Source organism: Thalassophryne amazonica, chromosome 4, assembly GCF_902500255.1.
Source record: "Thalassophryne amazonica chromosome 4, fThaAma1.1, whole genome shotgun sequence".
NCBI lineage: Eukaryota > Metazoa > Chordata > Actinopteri > Batrachoidiformes > Batrachoididae > Thalassophryne > Thalassophryne amazonica.
The window spans coordinates 2,434,061-2,451,694 of NC_047106.1; the positions used below are offsets into that span (position 1 = coordinate 2,434,061).

General features: G+C 41.6%; 1 protein-coding gene across 1 annotated transcript in view; it reads right to left on the minus strand.

Moving 5' to 3' along the window:
• Positions 1-17,634, minus strand: part of usp32 (ubiquitin specific peptidase 32) — a 215,450-nt gene that overhangs the window by 62,284 nt on the left and 135,532 nt on the right. Inside the window, exons 15-16 of the mRNA XM_034169021.1 lie at positions 5,822-5,962; positions 4,066-4,183 (exon numbers count right to left, since the gene is read on the minus strand). Coding sequence (XP_034024912.1) covers positions 4,066-4,183; positions 5,822-5,962 — 259 coding nt within the window. The remainder of the gene's footprint in view (positions 1-4,065; positions 4,184-5,821; positions 5,963-17,634) is intronic.

Sequence of the window (17,634 nt, forward strand, 5' to 3'; positions counted from 1 at the left end):
CCCTTGATGACGTGAATGACTCATTACCATGAACAAAAGACTGAAACTCCTTTGACCTGAGTACCCCATTGTAAACAGGGGACAACGCGTGTCTCAGACCCCCTCCCCGGTTAAGGCTGGGTTTCAAACGTTTCACAAAGAATGCCTCCTTGATCCCTCTCTCAAAACATTTCTTCTCTCTGGCTAATATTTTAACTTCCTTGTCCTCAAACGTGTGGTTAGTGTCTTTAAGGTGGAGATAAACCGCAGACTGAGGTCCACTGGTGCCCTCTCTGCGGTGCTGGTATAACCTTTTGTGTAAAGGTTGCTTTGTCTCACCTATGTAGTGTTCGTTACAGTTTTCCTGACATCTGATATGATACACTACATTGCTCTGTTTGTAACTAGGGATCCTGTCCTTAGGGTGAACTAATTTCTGTCTCAAGGTGTTAACCGGTTTAGAGTAAACTGGGATTTTGTGCTGTCTGAAGATCCTCTGTAGTTTTTCCCCTACTCCTGCTAAATAAGGGAGAGACACTCCTCTTCTTCTTGTCTCCGTCTCCTGTCTATCTGGTCTCTTTGAACTCTGGGACTTCTGCACTTTGTCCAGGGACCATCGTGGGTACCCACATACTGTGAGGGCTTTCCAGACACGTTGTTGTTCTTTAGCCCTTCCCTCTGCAGTTGTGGGCACCTGTAGGGCTCTGTGTTGAAGCGTCCTGATCACCCTGAGCTTGTGTTCAAGGGGGTGGTTTGAGCCAAAGAGCAGCTATTGGTCAGTGTGAGTTGGTTTTCTTTAAACCTCTGTCTGGAGCTGCCTGTTCTCTCCAATCGTAACATCACAGTCCAAGAAGGCTAAATGGTTGTTTCTGGCATCCTCACGTGTGAACTTGATGTTGGCGTCCACCGAGTTGATGTGTTCTGTAAAGTCCTCAACTTGCTGTTGCTTGATTTTAACCCATGTGTCATCAACATATCTGAACCAGTGACTGGGAGAGATGCCCGTGAAAGATGTTAAGGCTGTCTTCTCCACTCGCTCCATGTACAGATTGGCCACAATGGGGGATACCGGAGACCCCATTGCACAACCATGGATCTGCCTGTAGTAATTCCCCCTAAACAGGAAATACGTGGTGTTGCGACAGATCTCCAAGAGTTGGCAGATGTGGTCTGGTGTGAGTTTGGTCCTTTCAAGTAGAGACACATCCTCCAGCAGTCTCTGCCTCACAGCTGAAACGGCCTCAGCAGTGGGGATGCAGGTGAACAATGATGTCACATCAAATGACACCATAGTTTCATCTGCCTCCAGCTGTAAGTCCTTGATCTTGTTCACAAAATCTTGTGTGTTCTCCACATGGTGGTCTGAGTTACCCACTAGATGAGCCAAAATCCACTTGAGGTACTTGGCCAAATTGTACGTGATGGAATCTGTGCTACATACAATAGGCCTGAGTGGCACGTCCTGTTTATGGATTTTGGGCAGTCCATAGATGCACGGCTGACTTTACGCCTTGATGACGACTGTTTACGCCACGGCTGACTTTACGCCTTGATGACGACTGTTTACGCCACGGCTGACTTTACGCCTTGATGACGACTGTTTACGTCACGGTTGACTTTACGCCTTGATGACGACTGTTTACATCACGGCTGACTTTACGCCTTGATGACGACTGTTTACGTCACGGCTGACTTTACGCCTTGATGACGACTGTTTACGCCACGGCTGACTTTACGCCTTGATGACGACTGTTTACGCCACGGCTGACATTACGCCTTGATGACGACTGTTTACGCCACTGCTGACATTACGCCTTGATGACGACTGTTTACGTCACTGCTGACATTACGCCTTGATGACGACTGTTTACGCCACAGCTGACATTACGCCTTGATGACGACTGTTTACGCCACAGCTGACATTACGCCTTGATGACGACTGTTTACGTCACGGCTGACTTTACGCCTTGATGACGACTGTTTACGCCACAGCTGACATTACGCCTTGATGACGACTGTTTACGCCACAGCTGACATTACGCCTTGATGACGACTGTTTACGCCACGGCTGACTTTACGCCTTGATGACGACTGTTTACGCCACGGCTGACTTTACGCCTTGATGATGACTGTTTACGTCACGGCTGACAAGATTCAAGCTTCTCTACTTTACACCCCGACAGTGACAGTATATATCACAGTAAACTTTACACCCTGATGTCAACCGTTTGCGTCCCAGCTAGCTTTATACCCTGACGACTACCGTTCACGTCCCAGCTAACTTTACACTGTGACGTGACCGTTTACATCAAAGGAGGTATCGGAGGTATTGTTTACACCATTAACTTTGCACCCTGATGACAGCCGTTCATGTCCCGGCTAAATTTAGGCCCTGATAGCGACCATTTACATCACGGCTAAATTTAGGCCCTGACAGTGACCATTTACATCACGGCTAAATTTAGGCCCTGACAGTGACCATTTACATCACGGCTAAATTTAGGCCCTGACGGTGACGTTCACATCACAGCTAACTTTATACCCTGTCGGCAACCGTGCAACTTTGAGCTTCTGATATAGATGGAAAAGCGCTCTATAAAAGCAGTCCATTTACCATTTAGGTGGAGCTATAAAGCCAATGTACAGTGGGGAAAATAAGTATTTGACCCCTGTCAGTTTTGCAGGTTTTCCCACCTACAAAGAATGTAGAGGTCTGTAATTTTTATTGCAGGTAAACTTCAACTGTGAGAGACACCCCTACAAACCAGCAAGAATTCTGGCTCTCACAGACCTGTTAATTTTTTCTTTAAGAAGCCCTCTTATTCTGCACTCTTTACCTGAATTAATTGCACCTGTTTGAACTTGTTACCTGTATAAAAGACACCTGTTCACACACTCAATCAATCACACTCCAACCTGTCCACCACAGCCAAGACCAAAGAGCTGTCTAAGGACACCAGGGACAAAACTGTAGACCTGCACAAGGCTGGTATGGACTACAGGACAACAGGCAAGCAGCTTGGTAGAAGACATCCCAACCGTGAAGCATGGGGGTGGAAACATCATACTCTAGGGGTGGTATTCTGCAAAGGGGACAGGACGACTGCACCGTATTGAAGGGAGGATGGATGGGGTCATATATTGTGAGATTTTGGCAAACAACCTCCTTCCCTCAGTAAGAGCATTGAAGATGGGTCATGGCTGGGTCTTCCAGCATGACAATGACCCCAAACACACAGCCAGGGCAACTAAGGAGGGGCTCCGTAAGAAACATTTCAAGGTCCTGGAGTGGCCTGGCCAGTCTCCAGACCTGAACTCAATAGAAAATCTTTGGAGGGAGCTGAAACTCCAAACCTGAAAGATCTAGAGAAGATCTGTATGGAGGAGTGGACCAAAATCCCTGCTGCAGTGTGTGAAAACCTGGTGAAAAACTACAGGAAACGTCTGACCTCTGTAATGGCAGACAAATGTTTCTGTACCAATTGTTAAGCTGTTTTTCTAGGGGGTCAATACTTATTTTATGCAATAAAATGCTAATTATTTAAAAATCATACAATGTGATTTTCTGGATTTTTTTTGTCTTAGATTCTGTCTCTCACAGTTGAAGTGAACCTACGATAAAAATTACAGACCACTACATTCTTTGTAGGTGGGAAAACCTGCAAAACTGACAGGGGGTCAAATACTTATTTTCTCCACTGTATATATGCTTTTAAGAGCTTCAAAATGTTTGTGTTTTGTACTTTTGTGCTGCTACTTCTCTGTGGCCGTGGTTTGACACAGCTCTGGATCCGTGATAAACAACAACAGCAAAGTCTGTGCAGATAGAAAAGTTTAACAAGCAGTGATTCCCCTTCACGGGCACGTGGTTCATTCCACAGCTCACTGCAGAACCCCGTCCAAACCGAGTCAGACCCCCTCCAAGAACACCACTTTAACTGGATCAGCCCACTCCAGGTGGATTAAGGGGGTGTGCAGGCTGCTGAATCAAAACGTTGGCAGACGGTTGGCTGTGGTCTTGCTGCAGGCTTACATTACCTCTTGATGGGGGGAAATACGGTGGGAACATTCGGAGGCTGGCCATACCCATATTGACCCAGATGTTGGATTGAGGCGAGCGGGTAGCCGGCTGCTGGCGGAGGAAAAGGAGGTATCGAGGAAATAGCTCCAGCTCCGGTTGGCTCGTTCTACTGTCCAGGATGACCTGTTGGGACCACAGCGCCCAATCTGCCATGATTCATCATCACACTAGTGCAGCAGAAAACAGAATATTTACAGAGGAATCCTGCAAGGGCTGATACAAGCACCAAATTCAGCACAAATACTCCTTAGACGTTCCTCTTTTGAAAAAACTAATTGGCCACTTGAATTTTCAATAGGCAGCCAGATAGGTGTCAACTGAAGAACTACACAGGATGCTCCAATCAGACTGAAAACTGTATCACATTATTTGTCTGATTAGTACAAAGTACAGAGATTCCACAACAGTATAGTTTGGACTATACCTGACTGCAAACTGAAACTGACCTTTGTTACCATTCTTGCTGTTTTTAACCCCATAACTCCAGAACATTCAGTCACAGACAGTCCAAACGGTACCTTTTTTGGAATTTTTATGATCAGACAAATAATTTGGTATAGGTTTCAATATGATTGAAGCATCTTTTAATTTTGACCCCTGTGTAATTCTTCAATTGACCCCTACATGGCCACCTAATGACCGAATTTCAAAGAGTTCATGTCTAAAGAGTATTTGTGCTGAATTTGGTGCTTCTATCACCATTTGAAGGATTATTTCAGTTATCTGCTGCACGACACATCCTGACAGAAGGTTTAAAGGTTTATGACGATGACACGCCAGACAACAGAACTACATGATCCACATTATCTCACTCACACACTCATCTTCAACCGCTTACTCTGATTAAAGGTCATTGGTGGGGGGGGGGGGGGGGGGGGGGGGGGGGGCACTATACCAGCAGCTCCACGTTATTGGTAGTGTAAAGACAGTGATGATGTTGGCTGAGCAGGGCCTGGCCAATGCACTTTATTTTGTAATTACTGCTAGTGTTTGTTTACCGTTACTTTCATGGGTGTTATCTCCAAGTGTGTTGCCATAAAGGAGTGCAAAAACCTCAGGAATATGAGGACCCCACAGTTGCAAAAAATGTCTCTGCATACGGCTGTGTTTGTGATGTCGATGGTAGAGCTGCGACATGGACACGGGACTTGAAATGGCGACTACTCAGAAGTATCTTTGTTTACATATGAAGCCGTGTGAAACCGGAGCAGCACTAGGCAGCAGAACAATATTCCACATGGCTAACGTGCTAACACAGGAGAAGTAAAATCAGCAGGATGTGGTTGTGTATTTATTACTACCCTGTTTGTGTGTTATGAATACTGTACACCATGGGTTACAAAAGAGCTGGAAAAACGTTTGTCCGCCAGCATCTGTAAACTCAGGTAAAATCAAACAGTCTGCCCCCTGTGATAGGATGGAGAATTACAGATGCTACAACTATTTCTAAAGCTGGTAAAAGTCAGTGATTTACTTACTGTACTCAAACACACACACACACACACACACACACACACACACACACACACACACACACACACACACACACACACGCTGATCTGTTGTCTCTCATGTATCAGGTCAATAAAAATTATCCTGGTGGATCAGATTTGGAAATGGCTGCATGGGATTACCGTACAGGCTTTTTTAATCTTCTGTTCTTCACAGTGACGAAATGTCTATATTTAAAATCAGGTTTTCTTTTTTTATGCCATAAAATAATAAAAGTGTATAAAAAGCTTGAGGAGTTTATTTGCTCACCGGTCGCGGCAGGCTGAGGTTGGCGCCGTACCAGTGATAGAGCGCTCGCCACACCGGCTCTGGTACAGTCTCAAAGTCTTGACCAGGTACCAGCTGCAGGGAGCGTTTCAGTCGACCGCCTTCCAGTGTCAGCGTAGGAGCCTGGACAGGAAGTAACAAAACACAACGTCAAAAAAAAAAAAAAAACCCACAACCAAATCTGACTGCTTGAGATAAAGAAACCGGAAAAAAACTGAGGAGACCAAAGACACCAGACAAGAAAGTGTTTGGGATGTGAATCTGGATTTTAGAATCCAGATCTTGCTTGACCCGCTTTTAAACCAGCTTTAGCCAGCGGCAAAACATGCACATACGGGATTACACCGAAAGGTTTCATATTCAATAAAAGCAGCAGGCTGAACACACACGGAAGAGTGTAACATTAACACTGTGATCCACCCAACACCAGATTCAACACTTTACTGCCACATCAACCAGGTTGACTGGAATCCATCAACAACAGACGGTGAAAAAGTGCTCACACAGGGCTGCCATAAAGCAATCGGAGCAGAGTGCGCTAACTACTGTGGTTGGGCTGATTCACAACAACAATGAGACAGCCTACAGAGAGGAGGTCCTGAACCTCACTACCTGGTGCTCCCTAAATAACCTGGCACTTAACTCCTCAAAGACAAAGGAGTTGGTGCTAGATTTCAGGTGAAAGAGGGAGGACTGACCCCCCCCTTGAATACAGTGGTGGAATACAGTGGTGAATAGAGCGGGGCCCATCATAAGTATCATATACACTGATATCATAGACGCTGATTTACATTTTGACTGGTAGACGTCACTGCAATACAGCTGGATGCACTTTTTGTTTGGACTATGGATAAGAATAAATGACAGTTTTAAGGTGCATTTACACATAACTCTGTGAATTTTCAGACCTTTTGTCTGACTTAGTGCTTAGCTCAGATAAGATAATTATAGTGGGCGATTTTAATATCCACACAGATGCTGAGAATGACAGCCTCAACACTGCATTTAATCTATTATTAGACTCTATCGGCTTTGCTCAAAAAGTAAATGAGTCCACCCACCACTTTAATCATATCTTAGATCTTGTTCTGACTTATGGTATGGAAATAGAAGACTTAACAGTATTCCCTGAAAACTCCCTGCTGTCTGATCATTTTTTAATAACATTTACATTTACCCTGATGGACAACCCTGCAGTGGGGAATAAGTTTCATTACACTAGAAGTCTTTCAGAAAGCGCTGTAACTAGGTTTAAGGATATGATTCCTTCGTTATGTTCTCTAATGTCATATACCAACACAGAGCAGAGTAGCTACCTAAACTCTGTAAGGGAGATAGAGTATCTCGTCAATAGTTTTACATCCTCTTTGAAGACAACTTTGGATGCTGTAGCTCCTCTGAAAAAGAGAGCTTTAAATCAGAAGTGTCTGACTCCGTGGTATAACTCACAAACTCGTAGCTTAAAGCAGATAACCCGTAAGTTGGAGAGGAAATGGCGTCTCACTAATTTAGAAGATCTTCACTTAGCCTGGAAAAAGAGTTTGTTGCTCTATAAAAAAGCCCTCCGTAAAGCTAGGACATCTTTCTACTCATCACTAATTGAAGAAAATAAGTATAACCTCAGGTTTCTTTTCAGCACTGTAGCTAGGCTGACAAAGAGTCAGAGCTCTATTGAGCTGAGTATTCCATTAACTTTAACTAGTAATGACTTCATGACTTTCTTTGCTAACAAAATTTTGACTATTAGAGAAAAAATTACTCATAACCATCCCAAAGATGTATCGTTATCTTTGGCTGCTTTCAGTGATGCCGGTATTTGGTTAGACTCTTTCTCTCCGGTTGTTCTGTCTGAGTTATTTTCATTGGTTGCTTCGTCCAAACCATCGGCATGTTTATTGGACCCCATTCCTGCCAGGCTGCTCAAGGGAAGTCCTACCATTATTTAATGCTTCAATCTTAAATATGATCAATCTATCTTTGTTAGTTGGTTATGTACCACAGGCCTTTAAGGTGGCAGTAATTAAACCATTACTTAAAAGCCATCACTTGACCCAGCTATCTTAGCTAATTATAGGCCAATTTCCAACCTTCCTTTTCTCTCAAAGATTCTTGAGAGGGTAGTTGTAAAACAGCTAACTGATCACCTGCAGAGGAATGGTCTATTTGAAGAGTTTTAGTCAGGTTTTAGAATTCATCATAGTACAGAAACAGCATTAGTGAAGGTTACAAATGATCTTCTTATGGCTTCGGACAGTGGACTTATCTCTGTGCTTGTTCTGTTGGACCTCAGTGCTGCTTTTGATACTGTTGACCATAAAATTTTATTACAGAGATTAGAGCATGTCATAGGTATTAAAGGCACTGCGCTGCGGTGGTTTGAATCATATTTGTCTAATAGATTACAGTTTGTTCATGTAAATGGGGAATCTTCTTCACAGACTAAAGTTAATTATGGAGTTCCACAAGGTTCTGTGCTAGGACCAATTTTATTCACTTTATACATGTTTCCCTTAGGCAGTATTATTAGACGGTATTGCTTAAATTTTCATTGTTACGCAGAAGATACCCAGCTTTATCTATCCATGAAGCCAGAGGATACACACCAATTAGCTAAACTGCAGGATTGTCTTACAGACATAAAGACATGGATGACCTCTAATTTCCTGCTTTTAAACTCAGATAAAACTGAAGTTATTGTACTTGGCCCCACAAATCTTAGAAGCATGGTGTCTAACCAGATCGTTACTCTGGATGGCATTACCCTGATCTCTAGTAATACTGTGAGAAATCTTGGAGTCATTTTTGATCAGGATATGTCATTCAAAGCGCATATTAAACAAATATGTAGGACTGCCTTTTTTGCATTTACGCAATATCTCTAAAATCAGAAAGGTCTTGTCTCAGAGTGATGCTGAAAAACTAATTCATGCATTTATTTCCTCTAGGCTGGACTATTGTAATTCATTATTATCAGGTTGTCCTAAAAGTTCCCTAAAAAGCCTTCAGTTGGTTCAGAATGCTGCAGCTAGAGTACTGACGGGGACTAGCAGGAGAGAGCATATCTCACCCGTGTTGGCCTCTCTTCATTGGCTTCCTGTTAATTCTAGAATAGAATTTAAAATTCTTCTTCTTACTTATAAGGTTTTGAATAATCAGGTCCCATCTTATCTTAGGGACCTCGTAGTACCATATTACCCCATTAGAGCGCTTCGTTCTCAGACTGCGAGCTTACTTGTAGTTCCTAGGGTTTGTAAGAGTAGAATGGGAGGCAGAGCCTTCAGCTTTCAGGCTCCTCTCCTGTGGAACCAGCTCCCAATTCAGATCAGGGAGACAGATACCCTCTCTACTTTTAAGATTAGGCTTAAAACTTTCCTTTTCGCTAAGGCTTATAGTTAGGGCTGGATCGGGTGACCCTGGACCATCCCTTGGTTATGCTGCTTTAGACGTAGATTGTGGGGGGGTTCCCATGATGCACTGTTTCTTTCTCTTTTTGCTCCGTATGCATCACTCTGCATTTAATCATTAGTGATCGATCTCTGCCCCCCTCCACAGCATGTCTTTTTCCTGGTTTTTTCCCTCAGCCCCAACCAGTCTCAGCAGAAGACTGCCCCTCCCTGAGCCTGGTTCTGCTGGAGGTTTCTTCCTGTTAAAAGGGAGTTTTTCCTTCCCACTGTTGCCAAGTGCTTGCTCATAGGGGGTCGTTTTGACCGTTGGGGTTTTTCATAATTATTGTATGGCCTTGCCTTGCAATATGGAGCACCTTGGGGCAACTGTTTGTTGTGATTTGGCGCTATATAAGAAAAAAGTTGATTGATTGATTGATTGATAACGACAAGTCATGAATGTCACAAAGTACACATTCTTGGCCGCTGATCACGAATGTGATGATTTGAGGCAGAGGCGTCAGGTGTCTTCAGGAACTGCTGCAACCTGATACCACGCATTACGATTAATGGAACGTGTTGCTGGAAAATGATCAGGAACCATTACGCACAGTCAAGAATAAGTTTCCATGTTGTTGCGTGCTTTTTCCATGTTGGAAAAAGCACTGTCCTTCAGCATGCTGCAGCAATGAAACTGAATGCGGTGCAGGAGGGTTTAATTGTGCACACGTGAGAGAAGAATGCTGTCACGCTTTAGGATCAACACTAATCAAGACAGATCAACACACTCAGTTGCGACTTCCACGACATGATGCATTAAGTCACGTTAAGAATGTCAGGAATGTGCCAAGAATGATGCAAATATGACATTCGTAACGCGTCCTGCCTATGTGTAAACACAGCAGTAGGCACCTGAAGACCATAAAAGGGAGGGGAAAAACAATACAAGAAAAAATACATTGGAATGAGGATCCATCAACAGTTTATATTATAATATATATATATATTCTCTCTGCTCTCTTTTTCGCTGCCACACAATGTTAATGTTTAATGCCAAGTTCTAATTTATATTGTAACCCTGAGAGTATTTTTGCTATATTCTTTATTCATTTTTTTTTTCTTCCTGTGTTTAATTAAAACCTTGTTATTACTGTTGCCAATCTGGTTTGATGCTACCTCTATCCTGTGGGGATATTCCTCAATTGTAAGTGCTAAGAATTCTAACTTCTGATCCAATAAGTGACAGTACATATGCAGCAATAATGGCATTGGGGGGATCCCTATGTTATTTTGTTCTACCTTTGCAGAGTTCATGCGAGTGTTTGAGTCAATGTTGACATGTTATATGCTTACGAGTAGGAGGAGAGGTTATAGGGCAGTCTTGGGTTCAAAGAAGACCAGCCCAGGAGACCAGGATGGTAAAAGTAGGTATGTTTAACTGTTTGTTTTTGTCTGGGTTTTTTGGGGGGTTATGGTTTGACTCAAACATTCAATTCAATTTCAACTTACTCAATTTATAATGCGCCAATTCGCGACAGCGTCACCTCAAGGCGCCTCACACAAAACAGTTCAAGAACAATGTAAAATAAAATTAAAAGATCAAAAGTACAATTAAAAGTAAAAAAAAAAAAAGCACAATAAAAAGTAAAAACATTAAAAGAATTAAAAAAGATGCTAACATAACATCCTAACTATAAGACTGATTAAAAAGGTGCCTTTAGTCTGTTCTTAAAAGTCTCCACAGAATCTGAATGTCTTATTGAGGCCGGGAGATCATTCCACAAAACAGGGGCACGATATGAGAAGGCTCTCTCTCCTGCAGACTTTTTATTCACCCTTGGAACACAGAGCAGTCCTGCATCCTGTGAAGGCACAGCCCGGGCCGGTACGTAGGGTTTAATTCAATCAGCCAGACAGACCAGTGCCAGTCCATGTACAATTTTATAGGCCAATAGCAGAATCTTGAAATTGGATCTCACAGAGGCAGGACGCCAATGAAGAGATACCAGAATAGGTGTAATGTGCTCAAACTTTCTGCTTCAGCAGCAGCATTCTGAACCAGCTGAAGACCCCTAATGCTGGACGGCGGTAACCCTGGAAAGTAGGACATTACAACAACGTAATCTGGAAGAAACAAAAGCATTGATCAGGGTCTCAGCATCAGCCATAGACAGGATGGAACAAATCCTCACTATATTTTGCAGAGAGAAAAGGGCACTTCTTGTAATATCCATAATATGGAGGCCAAAGGATCAAAAGTCACCCCAAGGTTCCTCACCTTATCCGTATGATGTATGACACACAAAGCCAGGTCAAGCTCCAGCTGGTCAAATTGATGCTGAACGTGAACGTACTGAGGTACTCAGATATAGCCAACATGTAGGACCGGCTCATCCCAAAATGTCACGATGGGATTTTGGATAAAGTAAGTAATTGAAAAAGAGTAATTTCGTTTGTTAGCTGGAACATCAAAGAGTTGAAAAATTTGGTTAAACGGAGCAAAAATATTTAGTCATTTCAAATCATTAAAACCTGATATAATATTGTTGCAAGAGATGCATTTAAATGCTAATTCTCAAAAAAGACTAAGCTGTAAGTGGATTGGGCAAATTATTCATTCATTCATGCTTTAACTATAAAGCCAGGGGAACAGCAGTTTAATTAGGAAAGGGATTCCATTTGAACACTCTGAAGTCATATCATATAGTTTTACATCCTCATTGAAGACAACTTTGGATGCTGTAGCTCCTCTGAAAAAGAGAGCTTTAAATCAGAAGTGTCTGACTCCGTGGTATAACTCACAAACTCGTAGCTTAAAGCAGATAACCCGTAAGTTGGAGAGGAAATGGCGTCTCACTAATTTAGAAGATCTTCACTTAGCCTGGAAAAAGAGTTTGTTGCTCTATAAGAAAGCCCTTCGTGAAGCTAGGACATCTTTCTACTCATCACTAATTGAAGAAAATAAGAACAACCCCAGGTTCTTTTCAGCACTGTAGCCAGGCTGACAAAGAGTCAGAGCTCTATTGAGCTGAGTATTCCATTAACTTTAACTAGTAATGACTTCATGACTTTCTTTGCTAACAAAATTTTGACTATTAGAGAAAAAATTACTCATAACCATCCCAAAGATGTATCGTTATCTTTGGCTGCTTTCAGTAATGCCGGTATTTGGTTAGACTCTTTCTCTCCGATTGTTCTGTCTGAGTTATTTTCATTAGTTACTTCATCCAAACCATCAACATGCTTATTAGACCCCATTCCTGCCAGGCTGCTCAAGGAAGTCCTACCATTATTTAATGCTTCAATCTTAAATATGATCAATCTATCTTTGTTAGTTGGTTATGTACCACAGGCCTTTAAGGTGGCAGTAATTAAACCATTACTTAAAAAGCCATCACTTGACCCAGCTATCTTAGCTAATTATAGGCCAATCTCCAACCTTCCTTTTCTCTCAAAGATTCTTGAGAGGGTAGTTGTAAAACAGCTAACTGATCACCTGCAGAGGAATGGTCTATTTGAAGAGTTTCAGTCAGGTTTTAGAATTCATCATAGTACAGAAACAGCATTAGTGAAGGTTACAAATGATCTTCTTATGGCTTCGGACAGTGGACTTATCTCTGTGCTTGTTCTGTTGGACCTCAGTGCTGCTTTTGATACTGTTGACCATAAAATTTTATTACAGAGACTAGAGCATGTCATAGGTATTAAAGGCATTGCGCTGCGGTGGTTTGAATCATATTTGTCTAATAGATTACAGTTTGTTCATGTAAATGGGGAATCTTCTTCACAGACTAAAGTTAATTATGGAGTTCCACAAGGTTCTGTGCTAGGACCAATTTTATTCACTTTATACATGCTTCCCTTGGGCAGTATTATTAGATGGTATTGCTTAAATTTTCATTGTTACGCAGATGATACCCAGCTTTATCTATCCATGAAGCCAGAGGATATGCACCAATTAGCTAAACTGCAGGATTGTCTTACAGACATAAAGACATGGATGACCTCTAATTTCCTGCTTTTAAACTCAGATAAAACTGAAGTTATTGTACTTGGCCCCACAAATCTTAGAAGCATGGTGTCTAACCAGATCGTTACTCTGGATGGCATTTCCCTGATCTCTAGTAATAATGTGAGAAATCTTGGAGTTATTTTTGATCAGGATATGTCATTCAAAGCGCATATTAAACAAATATGTAGGACTGCCTTTTTGCATTTACGCAATATCTCTAAAATCAGAAAGGTCTTGTCTCAGAGTGATGCTGAAAAACTAATTCATGCATTTGTTTCCTCTAGGCTGGACTATTGTAATTCATTATTATCAGGTTGTCCTAAAAGTTCCCTAAAAAGCCTTCAGTTGGTTCAGAATGCTGCAGCTAGAGTACTGACGGGGACTAGCAGGAGAGAGCATATCTCACCCGTGTTGGCCTCCCTTCATTGGCTTCCTGTTAATGCTAGAATAGAATTTAAAATTCTTCTTCTTACTTATAAGGTTTTGAATAATCAGGTCCCATCTTATCTTAGGGACCTCATAGTACCATATTACCCCATTAGAGCGCTTCGCTCTCAGACTGCGGGCTTACTTGTAGTTCCTAGGGTTTGTAAGAGTAGAATGGGAGGCAGAGCCTTCAGCTTTCAGGCTCCTCTCCTGTGGAACCAGCTCCCAATTCAGATCAGGGAGACAGATACCCTCTCTACTTTTAAGATTAGGCTTAAAACTTTCCTTTTCGCTAAGGCTTATAGTTAGGGCTGGATCGGGTGACCCTGGACCATCCCTTGGTTATGTTGCTTTAGACGTAGACTGTGTTTCATAATTATTGTATGGCCTTGCCTTGCAATGTGGAGCGCCTTGGGGCAACTGTTTGTTGTGATTTGGCGCTATACAAGAAAAAAGTTGATTGATTGATTGATATCAGATGCTAATGGCAGATATGTTGTTGTAGTGGGTAAGTTCTTTAACACACCATTGATATTGGCAAACATTTATGGACCAAATTGGGACAACACACAATTTTTTCTTTAATTTGTTTTCAACTCTCCCGGATCTTAATTCCTACAAACTAGTATTAGGTGGAGATTTTAATTGTGTCCTTCATGCCCAACTAGACAGGTCAAGTATAAGGTCAGGCAATACTCTCTTGTCAGCTGCAGTGGCCATTAATTCTCTCCTTCATTCTTACGGTTTATCTGACACTTGGTAGATAACAATCCAACTGCGAAACAATTCTACTTCTTCTACCCTGTTCCCCATAGTTATTCCAGGATTGACTATTTCATTGTTGACAATCTGCTACTTCCCTTAATCTCAAGCAGCAAATATCACAATATAGTGCTATCAGATCATTGTCCAGTGCAGATGGACCTATTCTTTATAGGCAATGTAGCACCCCAACGAACTTGGCGGCTAGACCCCCCAACTACTTCTATGGAAACATTTTAAGACATTTCTTATTAATCAGATTGACTTCTTTCTGGAAATTAATGATACTCCAAATGTGTCAAGGGGAGTTTTGTGGGAGTCCATGAAGGCTTACATTAGGGGTCAAATTGTCCTTCTGTGTGGCACATAGGGATCGAGAGCGCTTCAAACAACTTAAAGAGCTGGCGGACAAAATTGCAGATATTGGCAGACACTATGCTTTCTCACCCATACCAGGTCTTTTCAAAGAGAAACTAAATTGCTGCAAACAATTTAATACACTTGTGACATGGAAAGTCAAAAAAGTATCAGGACAGGGAGGGACGGAGACTCCGTGCACTTCAACTTAAACAGCAGTCAGCTGAGCAATTGAGCTCAGGAATTGATACAGAGGTGCTGATTTGATTTCTCGTAGCCCCACGGGTCATTAATGACCCCTTTAAACAATATTATTCTACTTTATATCAATCAGAAGTAGATAGTATCATGCTGAAAATGCATTTGACAGGGTTGAGTGGAATTGTTTGTTTTTTACTTTATAAAGGTTTGGTTTCAGACCTTTATTTTGTTCCTGGGTTAAACTTCTAGTGCTTTGGCTTCAGTTTTACCTAACTGTCGCTATTCTGACTATTTTAGGTTTTCCCGTGGCAGGGCTGTCCTTTAAGTCCTTTGCTTTTTGCCCTAATGATCGAAACTCTAGCAATTGGGATTTGTGGCAATGGGGACATACAAAGCATTTGGGGGGGGGGGGGGGGGGGGGGGTGTATTGAGCACAGGGTCTCACTTTATGCTGATGATCTTTTGTGGTTCCTTTCCAATCCTTTCACTTCTTTACCTGCTGCACTTAATATAGTGGATGGTTTCAGCAAGATTTCTGGATACAAAATTAATATGAAGAAAAGTGAATTATTTGTTATTAATTGATAAGGTTCCAGACACGGGTCTTGAAAATGTCCATTTTAAAGTAGTTACTGATCGTTTCAATTATCTTGGAATATGTGTCACTTAATTTAATCGTGTTTAAAAAGAATTTTCTCCCCATTCTTGATCAGTGCAAGCAAATACTGCCTAAATGGTCCCAATTATCTTTATCTTTAATTGGCAGAATTAATTCTGTTAAAATGAGGTTACTTCCAAAATTTTTAAACTTCAGTGTCCTCAGTGTCTTCCCATTCTGATTCCTAAATCCTTTTTAACTCTCTGAATTCTTTATAATTATTTAATTTATTTGGAATGGCAAACATCCAGGACTGAGGAAGGCTCTTGAGACCGAAGAGGATGGGAGGTATGGCTCTGCCTAACTTTCAACATTATTATTGGGCTACAAATATCAAGTGTATGTTGTACTGAAAACGCTTTTATTGGAACCACCACCACCTGTCTGGGTTATCATGGAGTCTCATGCAGACAATACGATTTCTTTGCCTGCAACTTTAGGTTTATCACTTCCTCTCGCTTTGTCTTTACCTAGTAATAATAATAATAATAATAATAATAATAATAGAGTAGCACACCATTCTATCAGAATGTGGTCTCAGTTTAGGAATTGTTTTGGTCTCCAGTCTCTCACTTCAAAGTCCAGTTGCTGCGAATCACTTATTTGTTCCTTTAATGACAGATGATGCCTTTCACATTTGGCACAGAAAGGGTTTAATTAAAATGTTTTACTGATTTATATTTAGATGGACAATTTGCAAGCTTTTCTCAACTGTCTACCAAATCTGATATTCCATCTACTCATTTCTGTCATTTTTTGCAGGTCAGACACTACATGCGAACTATGATTGCACAGTTTTCTCAAAACCCTCCACACAATCCCATCGATGATCTGTTAATGTTCAAGCCAACTTGTAAGGGTATAATTTCAACCTTGTACAACTATATCTCAGACCTTCAGTGTCCCTCTGCAGCCGTTATTAAATCCAGATGGGAACAAGATCTCAATCTTATTACAATGAACTGTGGGATCCTATCCTTGGCCAGGTTCACACTGCATCCATGTGTGCACTCATTCAGTTTAAGACTGTTCATGGTGTGCACCTGTCCAAGGTTACGTTGGCACGCATGTACCCAGATGTTGATCCAGCTTGTTCAAGGTGTAGATGTTGTCCTAGTACATTGTTTCACATGTACTGGTCCTGTCCCTCATTGGTCTGTTTTTGGAATTCTGTTTTTTTGCACAATGTGTGGTATCTTGCAGCATCAAATTAAACCAGATCCATTCTGTGCTATTTTTGGAGTGGCCCCGGACCTGAACTTGCCAAATTCCAAGCTTAAAGTTTTGAAATTTTCATTTTTCAAGAGCTATTTTACTTGTGTGGAAGGATTCCTCACCCCCTTCACTTACACAGTGGTCAAGAGCAGAGGTGGGCGGATCGATCCTAATATCTATAATATCGATACCAACGCTGATATTGATACTGAATGATCCTCGTGTAAAAAAAAAAAAAAAAAAATCGATGCGCAAGCTTTTTTCTCTCCCGCATGCACTGACTGCTGCGCACGCAGATTCATCAAAGTATACAATCTGTCTGTACAAGCAGCACTGCGCTGTGTCACACAACATGGAGCAGCACACCCTTGTATTGTGGTTTGTCAGCCCTTTACCTCAGGAGATTTTGTTTTAAGTTGTGTTGAGTGATATTTTTTTAAACAAAAATGTTGACTGTGATAATAAAGTATTTTGTTGTCACATACAATGTTTGGCGGAATTCTATCCTAGGTCTTTTGGATCCTTTGGATCCATGAAGCTTAAATATGAAAAAGTATTGGTATCGGTATCGATATCAGTGATACTGGGCCCTATATTTACTTGGTATCGGATCAATACCAAAATTCCCGTTATCGCCCACCTCAAGTTAAGAGAAGTAATGTCCTGCATGGATTTAGAAAAAAAACAAACAAACAAAAAAAAACAAACAGATACACAATTCGTGGATCTGAAAACATTTTTTTTATAAATTGTGGTGTCCTTTTCTGGAATTCTTTGAGTG